This window comes from Gymnoscopelus braueri, assembly GCF_963280865.1.
Source record: "Gymnoscopelus braueri genome assembly, chromosome: 24".
NCBI lineage: Eukaryota > Metazoa > Chordata > Actinopteri > Myctophiformes > Myctophidae > Gymnoscopelus > Gymnoscopelus braueri.
In genome coordinates, this window is record NC_137626.1 from 7,079,378 (window position 1) to 7,097,616 (window position 18,239).

At 43.1% G+C, this 18,239-nt stretch overlaps 1 protein-coding gene across 1 annotated transcript in view; it reads right to left on the reverse strand.

Moving 5' to 3' along the window:
• Positions 1-18,029, reverse strand: part of LOC308080423 (prostaglandin F2 receptor negative regulator-like) — a 90,036-nt gene extending 72,007 nt beyond the window's left edge. Inside the window, exon 1 of the mRNA XM_080422287.1 lies at positions 17,622-18,029. Coding sequence (XP_080278413.1) covers positions 17,622-17,673 — 52 coding nt within the window. The 5' untranslated portion in view covers positions 17,674-18,029. The remainder of the gene's footprint in view (positions 1-17,621) is intronic.
• Positions 18,030-18,239: the final 210 nt, after the last annotated feature.

Consider the following 18,239-nt stretch of genomic DNA (forward strand, 5'->3'; position numbering starts at 1 on the left):
AAAGCCTCATGTAAGCCCGACCCCTTGGGTCTGGCAAAAAAAAGAACTCCAGGTTGGGTGTATTTCATGTAGTTCTCAGCCCTCCGTGGAGGTACTTCTGTGAGTTTGACAGGAGAAGATATTGCCTCATAAACGCACATGCTTTATCCTAGCCCCATCCTTAACTAAACACTGTTTTCCTGCGTGACAGAGGCATATCCCCCCCCCCCACCAGCCCTATCATCTGCAGACTTCTAGCTAGCTATTACAGCGCCTGCAGGCCACATACCTAAGAGGGACACTCCATGCATGCCCAGTCACAGGCTGACTACACAAATATTTGACGGTGGTATTCCATCACGGCCCACACGATTAAGATCACACAGAGACACATCGGTTCTTCAGGGTTGGTTGAAGGTGTCTGTTGCGTAGCACGGGTTCCCACACTTTGTAGCGTGAAAACCCGGGACCCAAACTTGCAAAAATAATACATTATGAATTAACCACGTTAAAACACTATTTAATAGTGAAAATAGTCAATCTACAAGCTCACAACGCGACGCGTAGTGGGATTATTATAGATCGGCTATAGAGTACCGAATTCCTGACGTCACTCCCATTACCCCTGGGTCACGGCGTTATTCTTCTGTATTGGAATTCCCATAGGCGGATCTTAGATCGCGTCATATAAGAACTGTGCTCCAAAAATAAACAATTCCCACCCTGGCCTCCACTGTGAGAACCACCGTCTGCTATATAGCACCATTTGACAAAGGTGTTACATATAGCACCTTAAAAGATAGACTCAGTATAGCGGCAATTAAGATTAAGATTACGAGCCAAAGAAACACTGTTCAGTGGTTATTCAGCACTAAAGGACTAATAATATAGCACTAAAAGTGTTAAAGGGGATTGAACGCTCGTATGTGTGTGTAATCCAACTCCTTCTATAATGTTCAGACAACAAAAGGGCAGAGAGAGGGTTCTAGAATGGGACCCCCCTCTTTCTTTGGTGTTTCGCCTTGATTGCGTCTAAAGTTTCCCTAACATTTAACTTCACTAAAACTATGCCTAAACCTAACCCTAACCTCACAAACACTATGACTAACCCTAACCTCACAAACACTATGCCTAACCCTAACCTCACAAACACTATGACTAACCCTAACCTCACAAACACTAAACCTAACCCTAACCTCACAAACACTATGACTAACCCTAACCTCACAAACACTATGACTAACCCTAACCTCACAAACACTATGACTAACCCTAACCTCACAAACACTAAACCTAACCCTAACCTCACAAACACTATGACTAACCCTAACCTCACAAACACTATGCCAAAACCTAACCCTAACCTCACAAACACTATGCCATAACCTAACCTCATAAACACTATGCCAAAACCTAACCCTAACCTCACAAACACTATGCCAAAACCTAACCCTAACCTCACAAACACTATGCCTAACCCTAACCTCACAAACACTATGACTAACCCTAACCTCACAAACACTAAACCTAACCCTAACCTCACAAACACTATGACTAACCCTAACCTCACAAACACTATGACTAACCCTAACCTCACAAACACTATGACTAACCCTAACCTCACAAACACTATGCCAAAACCTAACCCTAACCTCACAAACACTATGACTAACCCTAACCTCACAAACACTATGACTAACCCTAACCTCACAAACACTAAACCTAACCCTAACCTCACAAACACTATGACTAACCCTAACCTCACAAACACTATGCCAAAACCTAACCCTAACCTCACAAACACTATGCCATAACCTAACCTCATAAACACTATGCCAAAACCTAACCCTAACCTCACAAACACTATGCCAAAACCTAACCCTAACCTCACAAACACTATGCCAAAACCTAACCCTAACCTCACAAACACTATGCCTAACCCTAACCTCACAAACACTATGCCTAACCCTAACCTCACAAACACTATGCCTAACCCTAACCTCACAAACACTATGCCTAACCCTAACCTCACAAACACTATGCCTAACCCTAACCTCACAAACACTATGCCTAACCCTAACCTCACAAACACTATGCCAAAACCTAACCCTAACCTCACAAACACTATGCCATAACCTAACCTCATAAACACTATGCCAAAACCTAACCCTAACCTCACAAACACTATGCCAAAACCTAACCCTAACCTCATAAACACTATGCCTAACCCTAACCTCACAAACACTATGCCAAAACCTAACCCTAACTCCACAAACACTATGCCAAAACCTAACCCTAACCTCACAAACACGATGCCAAAACCTAACCCTAACCTCACAAAAACTATGCCAAAACCTAACCCTAACCTCACAAACACTATGCCAAAACCTAACCCTAACCTCATAAACACTATGCCTAACCCTGACCTCACAAACACTATGCCAAAACCTAACCCTAACCTCACAAACACTATGCCAAAACCTAACCCTAACCTCACAAACACTATGCCAAAACCTAACCCTAACCTCACAAACACTATGCCTAACCCTAACCTCACAAACACTATGCCTAACCCTAACCTCACAAACACTATGCCAAAACCTAACCCTAACCTCACAAACACTATGCCTAACCCTAACCTCACAAACACTATGCCTACCCTAACCTCACAAACACTATGCCAAAATCTAACCCTAACCCCACAAACACTATGGCAAAACCTAACCCTAACCCCACAAACACTATGCCTAAGCCCAACCTCAAGACCCTGTCCGCCTGGGCGAACCACCGGGAAAAGACACTCTCGCGTTCTAGAATAGCAGTCGGCTGTTATTCTCTCTCATTAAAGGGAAGGCCCGCACAAAAAGGTTCGACAACAGCAGATATATAGGGCAGCAAAGTGACGATTATTCAAAACCACCCGCACATTACACAACCAGAATATGTGAGGTGGTTTAACTTCTTTCAACCTTTTGTGTGTCACTTTAAAGCGGCACTATGTAACATTTTGTAATACAATACATAACTCGTACAATTGGGACGGTTGTATTTAGTCTCCCTGCTCTTCTATTGACACATTTAGATCATGTCAAAGGTCATGTCTCACCTTAGACACAGGATCTGACACGAATTTTGACCTGACGGCCAAGATCCAATTTATCCCCCGATGCAAAGCAGGCCGGCTCCATTAGCTCAATGGTTTGCTAATGTTTAATCATGCAACTTGTATGCATACCAGGGATTCCAGGAGAGCAGCTCAGTCTAGGCCAGGGGGGGGGGTAGGCAACCTAACAGGAGGGTGATCACTGGCACACTGGCATAAGTGTGAGAGAGAGGAGTTTTATTTTAACCCATTCAATCTGGGAACGCATAACTGTGTCATTTAAAAAAAAAATGCTATAACCATTATTTTATACTTTGGGCTATTCAAAAATACTGTAGCAGATATACAAGCTCATAGCGTGGCACCGAGCGCCGCGCAATGAGCTTGTAGATCTGCGAATTCTTTTGGAAAAATTGTGAGTATATTTGTGCAAATCTTTGAAGGTTTTTAACTCAAATCTTTGCTTCTGGGGATTCTTTTTTGGAAAAAACTTAAGTTGCCATAATAATATCACGTGGTTCTCAAACTTTTTCATGTCAGGGACCACCCAAAAATGATATGTATTAGTCCACGGAGCCCACCGCTAGAAGCAAGGATTCAAGTAAAACATGTACGGTATATATATATTCAAAGATTTGCACACATTTTCACAATTTGTTTTTTCTCAACATGTCACCATGATGCGACGTGTTGTGAGCTTGTAGATCAGCCATTTCCATCTTGTAACAAAATTATCAGTAGCCTACAATATATTAAAATATGGCGTATTTTGGACGTTTTTGTCATTTCTGCCCTTGTGCAACTCGTCGGGGGATATGAGCACACAAAGTGCGTCATGGTCCGCTTGTTTAACACCGGCGCTTGTTTCATGCACATGATTTGGCAAACCGGGAGCCAGCGAACACAAAAACGCTAATAACATTTGGGGAAAAACGGGCTTCGGTGTTCCGTGCACATGGTAATGGTCAACGGCTGTGTGCAAACGCAGAGCAATTGCTCCAGCCACAGAGGAGAACCGGGCAGAAGAGATTTTGGGCTCAACGCACAGAGCTTTGTCGAATTATAGGAGGGTTTGTGTGACAATTAATCGTCAGGTAAAGTGTCACAATCGTGACAGCCCTAGTCACACGCCCTATACCTTCGTTCACACGGGACAGCATGCACTGGAGCTGAGCCATCATTATCGCTGTTGAGATATTTGGCATAAATATTGAGTTATGAAATGTTGTCCCATACCGTACAGCGTACATAGTGCAGCCCCAGCATGCACAGGCACATGCACCCCCCCGCCCTCCCTCCCTCCAGTAGTACATAGACTGGTTCTCAAACTTTTTTCACGTTAAAGGAGACTTCACCCATTTTCAACCTATCTATATATAATTGGTCCTCACTAATGCTCATTATAATAATATGGTACCTTTTTTGTCTAATCACTCTGTGTCTCAGAGGAGGGCTGTGGACAGTTCAGAAACCCAGCCTACCAGTGACATCATCAATGGGGAATCCAAGCTAATAGAAACGGCAGGCTTTCTATTCCACACATTTTCACATTGGGACGCGTTTTGACATTTGAGCTTGTAGATCAGCTACTTGCGCCCCGCAACACAAAGGGATAGTTCACCCCAAAAAAAAAACACATTTTCATCGATTAGTCACCCCATGGAGACTTGAATTAATGGATATTTTTTGGTTTTGTCACATTCCTAAGCCAAAATTGACCAGCAGACCCGTAGGCAGAGGTTCCGGTAGGAGACACAAAGGAGAATCTTTGTGCCCAAAACCCCAAAAATATCCATGAATTCAAGTCTCCATGGGGTGACTAATTGATAGAAAAAGTCAGTTTGTGGGTGAACTATCCCTTTAAGTGGTTAAAAACATAATTATACTATTACTATATTTTTTTCATGTTCAAATTTGGAAACTACGTGTTTGTTTTGTGAATTTGCCAGGTACCGTACATTTTGCACAAACCCCGTCCTCTGCATCGAAGCCATCCTATAACTACTAGCCACGGTGAGCAGCAGCTCCAAGGACAGAACCCATGGTCAAGGACACTGGGCAGGAGTCCCAGTATTTATGTCTCTAGCATGCATGGAGGAAAAAGCCACGATGGTGATGTGACCATTGGGGAGAGAACATGCAGACTCCAGGCTGACGACGAGGCCCCCAGTCGGGGGTTCGAACAACCCACAGGAACCCTCTCGCTGTGAAAACTAACAAAGTGAGCCGCCCGCCATGTCACGGACGTTACATCAGCCCAGGTGGCTTCTCTGGCCTAGAACTAGTGGCTCCCAAACGTCTTTAGCTCAACACCCAAAAGAACGGTTTGCCCAGAGCCGGGACCCAAACTAGTGAAAATAATAGCACATTTTACAAGCTCACAACCAGTGGTGGAAAGTAACGAAGTACATTGACATGACATGACATTATAAAACATACATTAACCACTTCAGCCGGGCCCTCTTTTATATGTAGGCTATTTGAAAAAAGCAGATCTACAAGCTGTGAGCTTGTAGATCTGCTATTTTCAAACATTTTAATACTTTTACTTTTGGTACTTTAAGTACATTTTGATTCCAATACTTTTGTACTTTTAATCAAGTACATTTGTAATTCTGGACTTTTACTTGTAACAGAGTATTTCTATATTGCAGTATTGATACTTTTACTTAAGTAAAGAATTTGAGTACTTTTTCCACCACTGCTCACAACGCGTCGCTTCGCTTGACAAAATCAAGCCGGTTTAGTTTAATATTATAGGATTTATAAAAATACATGTCTCTCCTTTCTGTTCCAAAAACAGCGTTTTTTTGGTGAAAACAAGCTATATTCAACTGGCAATAACTAAAGAATAGAACATCGCGCAGACAAACTTTTTTTTTCTCAGAAGAAAGTAGAGATTCTAGTCTTTCCTTTGAGACCCTCGCTGTGCACATCGTCATGGAGCGAAACATTCTGTGGGTCTTGAAAGGTTAGTAAAAAAAAAAAAACGCTCGAAAACGCTGGCAAGGGCTGCAATAGGCCGATGTTTGAACTCTGGCAGTGAATGAGTTAACACAAATCTTCTCTTCTGGGGCTCCCTGGCGCAAAACATTTTCAGATGAGGGAGTTTGAGAACTACTGATTTAGAAGGCTTTGTTAGAATCGACCTCAGGTCTTAAAAGCCTTCGGGTTGTTGCTTCTGGACCACTGTCAGTAGATCTCTATTTATGGCTTCTTCTCTCGGACAATCAGGCACATGAACGGTCTACTCTAGCCAGAGGAAAGGGGGGGGGGAACCAAAGCTTGTGATATGCTAATGCTAATGCTACCCCCAGGGTGCCAGGCGGTGGGGATCGGCTCCAACACCTGTTGGCCCCCTTGTCCCTTAGGTTCTCAACCTGTGGGTTCGGGACACCCAGGGGGGTCCCCACATGTTTTTGAGGGGGTCCCCCCCAAGATGACAGTGAAGTGACAATAAGGACTTTTAACTAAGTAAGTAAGTGATATTTTTGGGTTAAAACAAAAAGTATTTTGTTAAAAGGTTAAAGCACTATATTCTGATAGTAATCATTGCTATAGAGTGTTTGTTCAGTAACAGGAGTCTCCCCGTCTCTCCAGCTCTTTAATAAACAGAAAATACATTTTCCGGTAGGTGTCAAAATCTCAGCCAATCAGGAGAAAGTACCCATTTTTTAGCTTCATTTTTTATAGTGTTCCAGTTCCAATTTTGCCTGCTCATTTCTTAGTGTCATCACTTCCAATTTCACTTGTTTAATCTATATCCTGATTGAGTTCTCTATCCTGATTGGATAAAATTGGAAATGAAACTGAAACGAAAATGCATTTTCTGCTTTATAAAGAGCTGGAGAGACAAGGAGACTCCTTTTACTGAACAAACACTCTATAGCAATGAGTACTATCAGAATATAGAGCTATTTAACACTTATTTTAACCAAAGAAAATCACTTACCCTACCTTTAAGACCTCAAAAATATAAAGACCATTACTGCATCAAAAGTAATCAACAAACTATACTATAAAAACTGGTCAAACATTGGCCAAATTAAAGAAGCAAGAATATTGAAAAACGTCGATCTACAAGCTCACAACGCCTTGCTAGATTGTTGTAGATCTGCTATTTTCACAATATTTATCTGTGGAACCGAGTCAAACTAAATGGAATGGAATGCCTCAACTCCTACATTCCAAGTGCTTACCAGGGTCCCTGGTTCAAATATGATTATTTTGGGGGGGGGGGTAATGGTAGAGAACCACTGCCTCAACACAGGAGCCCCCCAGGGCTGCGTTCTGAGCCCTCTCTCTCTCTCTCTCTAGTCCCTGTACCCATACTGCATGGCCACACACGGCTCTAACCTGGTGATGATGACGACACAGCGGTGAAACGTGTATATTCCCGAAGTGACTTGAGAAGATTATGCAAATATAATTTCATTGATATCTTCCAATACTGATAGATAAGTGTAAGTAAAAGACACATTCAAATACATTATAGTTCAGCCATTTTCAGAACATCTTGACATTCTTTGAAAATGTCTGAATCTTTTTGAAAATGTTCACACCACAAATCTTGTATGGGGGGGTCCGTGGCACAACATCTTTTCAGACAGGGGGTCCGCGGCCAAATACACATTAGTTTAGGGGTCCTTGACAAGTATCTGTACATTGAAACTATAGAAACTAGGATAACATGGTCAACAAATGAACCTTTGCATAAGGTAAAAGATATGTTGTATGACTTCAAATGTGGGCATGGTTTCAGCCCGATCTGAGCCCCGAATTTTGATTCCATCATAAAAATAAAGTTCCACAAAAAATACACAAAAAAGGAGGTGACGCCCCCAGAGCAGTGGTTTTCAACCATTTTCATGACAAGGACCCCTAAATTGATATACATTTAGTCGTGGACCCGCATCTGAATTTCTTTTGTGCCAGGGACCCCCAGAAGCAAAGATTTGAGTTAAAAATGTTTGCTTTAAAAAAATATATATGTACGAAGATTTGCACACATTTTCAAGATTTTTCAAAAATAGCAGAGACTCATAGCACTATTTTTGAATAGCCAAAGCTAAGTGGTTAAAATGATTGTGGGGGACCCCCTGGTACCCCCTGGTACCCCCCCCCCCCCCCCCCCCCAAGGACCCCTGGTGGTCCCCGGACCACTGGTTGAAAACCACTGCCCCAGAGGCAAAATCAAAGGAGGGTAAAAATTACTACAGAATGGGTTCCCAGATTGTCTCTGGACAAACACACAGACAGACATACAATATACACAGAGAGACCCTCTTTTAGAGTAGACGACTAGCCTCCTACACAGAGCCATGCCATTTTTATTTTTTGTATTCCACATGCCTTCCATCTGGACAAATGTCTCATAAATGTCAACGCTGAAACGCATCAATAACCCAAACGCCCCAAAAATGACTGATTTCCGTCTTGTTTGGCAGTGCCAGTGTGCTGTGCTATGTAACACTTTCTACCAATGAGGACATGCAAACAGACTAGACACGACGCACACAAGGCCCTGGACTACTGTAACTCACTTTTCACCCATAGACATATAAAGGTAGACGCCTCCTTCGACTCTGGGGGCGTCCATATCAGCGGGCTCTATTTTTGCTAAGGCAAACTGCCTATCAAAGTGACTAAAGGCCAATCAAAGCGTGTCTTTTCCGGGCCTTGGCAGAATCTAGTTGTGTAAAAAAAAATAACGGGATATTTTCATACAGCTAGATTCTGACACGTCCCGGGAAAAGACGTGCTGTTATTGGCCAGTAGTCACTTTGAGTGGCAGCGTGCCTTCCCGAATATGGCGGCCGCGGATACAGGTCGCTACGATGAACTGCAGCGACCAATGAGGCATCTAGGTTTCTATACCTATGTTTTCACCTACCTCAATAGAGCATAGCAGTGGCGACCATTTTTATATGATCATCATCAAATGTATTTGGCAGCGACCCCCCCCCCCCCCCCCACCTCAAAATGTTTCGTTCCAGGGACCCCCAGAAGGATTTGCACACATTTTCACCATTTTTCACAAAATAGCAGATCTACAATCTCCTAGCGTGGCTGCGCTATGAGCTTGTAGATCTGCTATTTTTCAATAGCCAACAAAATCTAAAATGACACAGATGCCTACCCGGTCTTAATGGGTTAAGATTCTTGTAATCACATGCAGAGCTCTCCACAGTCAACGGCCTGCATGAATACATATGCACCCTCCTCCATCCATATGTTCCCAGAAGGTCAGTGAGATCCTCAGCCCAGGGCCTGCTGGTTGTTCCCCTCACAAAGCTAAAGACCAAAGGTGACGAGCCTTGGCGCTAACGCTCACCCCCCCCCCCCCCCCATTGTGGAATAACCTCCCCCTGGCCTTAAAGGAGTAGTTTATCCAAAAAGGATATATATTTGCTATCAATTACACCAGCGGAGACTCATTGCAGGTGAGTTGAGTCTCCGCCAGTCATAAAATGATTGGCTTAGGAATGTGCCAAAAACATGGGGTGGGTAATTGATTTTTGGGGTGAATTACTCCTTTAAATACATAATTATTTTGGGGGTCCTTGACATGAAAAAGTTTGAGAACCACCGCTATATTATACCGTCTCTGTCGGGTGGGAAACCCCATTATGTCCAAAAATGTTACTTTTCAGGATTCAAATTCAAAAGCTTCAAAAAGTAGCAGATCTACAAGCTCAAAACTCGTCGCTTCACGCCATGTTTTGAGGTTGTGGATCTGCTAGTTTTGTGTGTGGACGCCGTAGTATGATGATCAAGTGTGGGGGGGGGGGGGAGGGCATTCATTAAAACACAAAAAAGTTGTAAAACACAAAAAAGTTGGAGATAAGAGGTTTCTGCCCAGACAGTAACGGTATCCACCTCGTCCAGAGACCGAGCCGCTCTGCTATGACCTGTCCCTGTCCTGTACAGTCCTGTCCGGTACAGTCCTGTCCCGTACAGTCCTGTCCCGTACGGTCCTGTCCCGTACGGTCCTGTCCCGTACAGTCCTGTCCCATAAAGTCGACACAATAAGGTCACAGTAGGAATGTGTTCTTCAGGAATTGAGGAAACATGACTCATTGCCCCCCCCCACCCCCCTGCTGACATCCAGCATTCATTTCACGGTGAGCCGTCTCTTCCTCAGCCCCCCACACACACACACACACAGTAACTGTGAGCGCTGATGGTTAGGAGTCTGTGCTTCATGTCTCTCTGCCTCTCCAAGCACCTTCCCATCACACCCCTGTGTCTCTGACACGGGACTCCCTCGTTCTTTGGTGTCAGGTGGGGGTGGTTGTATGCCTATAACCCTAACCTCACAGAAAGTATGCCTTAACCCGGGGGTTCCTTTTTGGTCGCGAACCAAAAGAGAAATTTGGTGTCTTACCGGGACCCACACTAGTGAAAATAGCTGATCTACAAGCTCGTAGATCTGCTATTTTCTCTACTTCTAATGTTTTTTTTATGTACTTTTTAATGGATAATTGTGAAAAATATATATATTTCGAAATATATATATTTTTTCTAAATAAGAAGTAAAAAAAAAAGGGGGATGTTTACTTGCGAGTAGCGACCCACAAATGGGTCAACCCACTGTTTGGGAACCACTGCCTTATAACCTAACCTCAAAACCATGCCCACCTGGGTGAAACACCTGGGAAAGAGAGAGTCCGTCTCTGATACACTGTCTGTCTCCCTCTCCACTTTCCTAACAACGTTAAACGTACAAGGTGACAACACAATCCTAACAATGAATGAGGCAGAAAACCTGATTGAAGCCATGGAAACGTAATGAAAGATGTAAATTAAATTAAACCTGTTTTTGTAAAGCTAGACTGCTCAATGTAGCCCAGTGTCTCTCAAACATTCTCATGTTTGGGACCCAATTGATACACATTTGGGCTCAGAAACCCCCATCTGCAATTTATTCAAAATCTTTCACAAGTCCTTTAGAAAATAGCTGATCTATAAGCTCACAACAGTGTGATTCGACACGTTGCGAGCTGTAGATCGGCATTTTTTTTTATAGTATACATTTGGGTTAAATTGGTTGCTTCTTTTAATGCGCTATTAACACATTTTGCGGACCCCTGGCCTGGGACCCCCTCAAGTACCCCTCCCTGGGGGTCCCCGGACCCCACTTCGAGAACCACTGCTCTAGCCCTCCGAAAGACCAAACTGCACATTTGACTGTCCAAGAAAGAAATCACTGCTAGCTGGATACTCCTCTGAGGAATTCATTGGAAAATCATATACTATATAGGCTGTGTGACTGTGTGACTGTGTGTGTGTGTGTGTGTGTGTGTGTGTGTGTGTGTGTGTGTGTGTGTGTGTGTGTGTGTGTGTGCGCGCACACGCTACACAACATAAGATAACCGCAAATAACGTATACCACGTGCCAAATCTTGTAATGTTTGTTTGACAAGCGGGGCTGCTTTGTGAGTGAGGGAAGTTTACGGGCCAAAAGCATGTCCACAAAACACCAGGGCCGTGTTTAGGGAAGCTGTACGTGCATTGTTTAGACTAAAAACCCCATACGCTCCCTGGAGACTGGAGAGAGAGCATACTGTAGGACACACAGGAGAGAGAGAGAGTGAAGGCAGAAACAGGGGGAACGAGAGAGACAGATAGAGCGATAAAGATAAAATGGCAAAGCCCAGTCTCCAGTCTTCAAACAGGAAGACGGCAGACATGTTGACAACATGCTGTTCACTGTACGGTCATTTGATCATCTAGCGCTGCACTAATTTAAGACCAGTCATTCACTCACTCACACACACACACAGAGGTGTGTATTACTATACTTGTGAGGACATCAACATTTTAGGAGTCGGACTGCAATTTTATAAATGCTATTTTTAATACATTTTTTTGCCTTCTTTTTTTTACCGTAAGCCTAAAACCGAAAGAACAGCCGATCTACAAGCTTGTAGATCGGTTATTTTTCGGTGCACATCACTGCCGCGCACCTGAGTATGTGAATCATGTTTAACTCCTAATATCCAACCCTTAAAAACCTAAACCTCTAAATGTACTCATCCTAACATTCACTGACTGATTCACCTAACCCCAACCAGAATCTCTTTATAAAATTGTAAATGTATACTTCTACAAATATATATATGTGTTTATTTATGATGAAACAGCCATTTCTCTTGTGGGGGACCAGGGAAATGTCTATTTCTCAAATTCTACTATACTTGTGTGGGGTCCTCACAAGTATAGACACACACGTATGACATGTAGGCAGGTATGTGATGCTGCTAACCCACTTTAACCCACACACACACACACACACACACACACACACACACACACACACACACACACACACACACACACACACACACACACACACACACACACACACACACACACACACACACACACACACACACACACACACACACACAGTTTTACTTTAGTAGAAGTAGCAATACCACAATGTAGAAATACTTTGTTAGAAGAAAAGGTAATGCATTAAACGTTTTACTTCAGCAAAAGGACAAAGGTACTGGTATCAACATATCTTTAAAGTACCAAAAGTAAAATCTTTCAAAATATAGCCGGTCAATCACAATAGCTGAACAATAGGTCGGTTATCACCAAGCAATAGCTGATCTATGAATAGACAACAGGGCTTGTGGTTAATGTAGGTTTTTAAAACAAATAATATGAATCTGCAAGTACCATATAAACTAAAGTTATTATTGTACTGGAGTAAAAAAAGTACAATATTTGTCTCTGAGATGCAGTGGAATTTAAGTATGTAAAGTATTGAAAATGCAAAGTAAGAGTACCTCAAAATTTTACTTGAAGTAGCACTAATATGTAACTTTTTTTAACCGATTAATACCTGGAACGCATCTGTGTCACTTTAGATTTCTTTGGCTATTCAAAAATAGCAGATATACAAGCTCATAGCGCGGTACAGTGCCGCGCTATGAGCTAAGAGCTATTATTTATTTTTTTCCCAAAAACTGTTAGGATTTAGAAAACATTTGGCCTCAGGTCTTAATGGGTTAATGAATAAAATGTATTATCCCCTGAGCAAGCAGGCAGGCTCTATCAGATTCAGCTCAATAAAAATGCCAGCTCTTGCGCCAGAAACCGGGTTCAAATCCGGGGTAGAAGAGGAAAGTTACAGCTTTAAGTACCTCAGTAAATGCACTTTCCACCACCAGTGACACTGGGTGTGTGTGTGATTAGCACGGCTGTCCCTGTGTGGAGGCAGGCCATCTAATGGGAGCTTGTCAGCGCTGATCAGCTCATGATACATCATCTGTTTGTCCGGTTGGAACTAAAGTGTGGCTTTGCGCCGCTCATTAGTCCATTCTGGGCTAATGCCCCCGATTTCTGCTTCGTCGCATGGCGGTGCCGCGTGCCGAAAATAGACGATCTGCAAGCTCACAAAATAGCCGATCTGCAAGCGTTGTGAGCTTGCAGATCGGCTATTTTTGTCGCGCAACACTGTCGCGCGACGAAGCAGAAATCGGGCTTTAACTAGAGGAGATACTAAAACTGACGATGATGACTTTAGTAAACTTGACCGTTTGTGTTTGGCTGCTCGCCAACTCGACCTCAAAAAGTGCTACGTATGATGAAATGTTCAGATAGTATCGTTGTTTTTCAATGAAAATAAGACTTATGAGGCTGATTTTTGAGTGGTTATGGGGTGCACGAGAACCCCTGTTCTCTAGCACTGGTCGCAAATGATCAGCGATGGCCTCCGGGATGAGTGAGTCTCCGGTTCGATTCCCATCAGGGCCAGACCATTTTGCTCAATGTCATCACCCTACTCTCTCACCACATTTCCAGTCAATAAAGAAAAGTTTTTTTTTTTAAACGTATGAATGACAGAGGTCATTCTTGTGACTTTTGAATGACAGAGGTAAAGCAAATAAAAGACGGATATGATATTTGGTAATAGTAATATAGGAGGGCTGTGGACACTTCAGAAACCTGCCTACCAATGACATCATCAGTGGTCGTTTCACACAAGATATCGAACGCATTTATTTTTGTTTTCTTTTAAATTGACGCAAGAGCAGTGGCTCCTATTTCCAGGAAGGGAAGTGCTGTAGTTTCTATTAGCTTGGAAACCCCCCATGTTTTAAAGCGAACATTTTTAACTCCTATCTATGCTTCTGGGGGGGGGGGGGGGGGGGGGGTCCCTGGAACAACATATTTTGAGAAAATGTTTAGTTCCAGGGACCCCCATGAAGCAAAGATTTGAGTTACAAATGTTCGCTTTAAAATATATATATTCAAAGGTTTGCACAAATGTTCAAGATTTTTCAAAAATAGCAGATCTACAAGCTTGTATGCTACAAGCTTGTATGAGCTTGTAGATCTGCTATTTTTCAATAGCCAAAGAAATCTAAAAATGACACACAGATGCTTTTCCCGGTCTTAATGGACTAACTGGCATGGAGTGAGAAGATGGAAACTGTGCCATATCTTACAATGAGCTTTTAGTGAGGACCAATTATATGAAAGATATCAAGGTTGAAAATGGGTGAAATGCTCCTTTAAATAAAGTTATATTTCCCAGTGTGTAGCTCCCATATGTTAAGACGATACAGTGGTCTAACATAATGTTATAATATGACACATAATGACACCCAACACAGTATGTATTACTCTTGGAGGTATACAGACCCTCTGGGGCCCATTTGGTTTAACTGCTTATCAGTTATTTTAGCTGGGGACCCCCTGGAATGCCCCTCAACTAAGGACCCCATGTTGAGAACCAACGCAGGCCAAAGGCAGTGGTTCCCAAACATTTTTTATGTCAAGGAAGGACCCCCAAATCCATACATGCCGTGGTGGACCCCCATTTGAAACGCTGTTGTGCCAAGGAGGACGGGACCCCCATAAGAGAAGACTTTAGTTGTTAGGTGATCTGAAGTCATTCTTCTCACACATCATCTGTTCTAGTCAGTGAAATAATCAGTGGTGGAAAGTAACTAAGTGCATTTACTCAAGTACTGTACTTAAGTAAAATGTTGAGGTATTTGTACTTCACTTGAGTATCTCCAATTTCCAATACTTTTACTTCTACTCCACTACATCTCGGAGGCAAATATTGTACTTTTACTCCACTACATTTATTTGAAAACTTTAGTTACTTTTCAGATATAAATTATGATATAATGAAACATAGATTAACCACTTTAACCCTATTTTATACCTAGGCTATTTGAAAATAGCCGATCTACAAGCTGCGACGCGTTGTGAGCTTGTAGATCTGCTATTTTCAAATATTTAGTACTTTTACTTTTGGTACTTTAAGTACATTTTGATGCCAATACTTTTGTACTTTCACTCAAGTAAATTTTGAATTCTGGACTTTTACTTGTAACAGAGTATATTTATATTGCAGTATTGGTACTTTTACTTAAGTAAAGAATTTGCACCACTGGAAATAATAGCTCTAAATTAAACGGTGCCCCCCCTCCCCCCTCAAGGACCCCCTGGCTAGTTTGACACCATCATATCACTTCCATCAGCCCCACCCACCCACCCACCATAGCCATGCACTTCTCATGTCTCTGATTCTCTCATGTAATGTCCCATCTGTTGTAGCCTGCCCTCCTCTGCTCTGCCATGTTTTATGATTCACCAGTTGGTGTGAAAAGTACTAATTGTTTTACTTAAGTAAAAGAGTATCAATACTGCAATGTAGAAATGCTCTGTTACGAGTAAAAGTCCGGAATTCAAAATTGACTTGAGTCAAAGTACAAAGGTAAAAGTACTCATTATGCAGGATGTCCCATTTCACAAGTGTGATGTATGTAGGCCTATGTGTAAAAATCTTTTGAATCTTTTAGTGGAGTCAAAAGTACAATATTTGCCTCTGAGATGTAGAAGTAAAAGTACTGAAAATACTCTGGTAAAGTAAAAGTACCTCAAAATTGTACTTAGGTACAGTAGTTTGAGTAAATGAACTTAGTTGCTTCACACACACACACACACACACACACACACACACACACACGTCACCTGGGCAAGGTAGAGGAAGCTACGATCTTGGGCGTGTGAGCCAGCTCAGCTCCTATATACCTGACGAAGCTTCAACTCTACAACGTGTCAGTCGGACATTCACAGACAGACAGTCACACAAACACACACACACACACACACACACACACACACTAAGCAGCCAGCAGCATAGTGTAGTGACTGTTAGACAGTCACGTTTCACAGATATACGACCATTCCTCTGGACATAAATAAGCACCGGGCGGCAGACAGCAGCCTATAGTAAGCCTCATGATACTCATTGATTCGTGTGTGAAAAACCCGACCACAGAACAACACAGTTTGAATCCCTAACGGACCAGAAACAGACACATTCACAGCGGGATATCTCTCTCTCTCACATAACATAGGCTACTATGTGGATACTATAGTATCCACATTAGCTGATGTTTAGTGTGAGAGACACTATAGTGTGTGTCACGCTAACATAGGCTATGTGGATCAGTGGATACTATAGTATCGGCAGTATTCCCGTTTGGAACCTCTCCCTCCGCTGTGTAGCTCCTGGATGAGGTCCCACTGTAGCGGGTACCGGTAGAGGTAGGGTCCGCCCAAACGGTGTCTGGATCACCTTTTTCGCCACATCGTATCCAAAAAGTAAAGGTAGTCCCAGACACCTACAGATGTTTGAGGCTTTTCCGGAAAGTAACATTTTTAGGACGGGGTTGAAAAAACTGTTTAAATCTCTTATTTAGTCAGCCTGTGCCATGTTTTCCCATTGTAGCAGAGAGCGGGAGCAGTACTGGCACCTGCCGTCGGGGGTTCTTTCCGGGTTGAATGGGAAAACATGGCACAGGCTGACTAAATAAACCATTTAAACGGTTTTCTCAACCCCGTCCTACAACGCTTACTTTCCGGAAAAGCCTCAAACATCTGTAGGTGTCTGGGACCACCTTTACTTTTTGGATACGATGTGGCTAAAAAGGTGATCTTCTCTACGTGTGGACGGACTCTACCTCTGCCGGTAGCCGGTACAGCGGGACCTCATCTCGGAGCTATCGTGTTGAGTGAGGTTCCAAACAGGGCTAGATACACTAGTAGTAGTGTGTCTCTCACGCGAACATAGGCTGTGTGGATCAGAGAATACTATAGGATCGGCAGCAGACCTCTACAGCCTTTTGGATCACAGACTGTCACTAGATTTATTCGATCGATTCTGATCATGTCAGGATCGATCAGATAAATCTAATGACAGCCTGTGTGATCCAAAGGCTACAGACAGATGGTACGGTGTGTGTGTGTGTGTGTGTGTGTGTGTGTGTGTGTGTGTGTGTGTGTGTGTGTGTGTGTGTGTGTGTGTGTGTGTGTGTGTGTGTGTGTGTGTGTGTGTGTGTCGGTCCTTATATATACACATATATCTGCTCTTATATTATGCCTGATTTTCGCGCGACACCGGGGCGCGTAAACGCAACTATATCCCCCTCCTTCTCCTTTATCGTCAAGTAAATCAGTCAAACACCAAACCCTAACCCAAAAAAACACACAACCCGCTTACCGATGGTTATGAAGCCCAGCAGCAACGTACACAGGACATGATCCATCTTCATGTCTGCTCTTCTTAAATCCAGCGTGTGTGTAAATCTCTCCTGAGATGAGATGTATCTCCCTCCTTTTTCTGCCCTTTATATGATAAAGAGAGAGAGAGGTATGTGTAGGGTGAATGAAGTCCGCTCTCTCTCTCTCTCTGTGTCGGACAATCCTTCCAAACGCAACACACACACACGGCGTCCAGTCCACCCGGCGTTAAAGTCTGTGTGTGTGTGTGTGTGTGAGAGTGTGTGTGCGCGTGTGTGCGGGTCCAATGAAGCAGTGCTTTTTTAGATGAGCCTCCTGCTGCGAACAGAGACGATCCGATGTGAGCCTCCGACCCGAGAGACGCTACGATTCATACTGACTGAATGGTTTGATCTGGATCTGTGGAAATGAGAGAGAGAGAGAGAGAGAGAGAGAGAGAGAGAGAGAGAGAGAGAGCAGTGGGGGAGTCAGAGTAGTGGAGTAGAGTGCCAGCCTGCCCCGGAAGTTAGTTTAGGGTTTGGAAGAGGTTTTGGGGGGGGGGAGGTGGTGGGGGATTGAAGGAGCATGATCCTCTACTACCAGGTTGAATAAATAAATA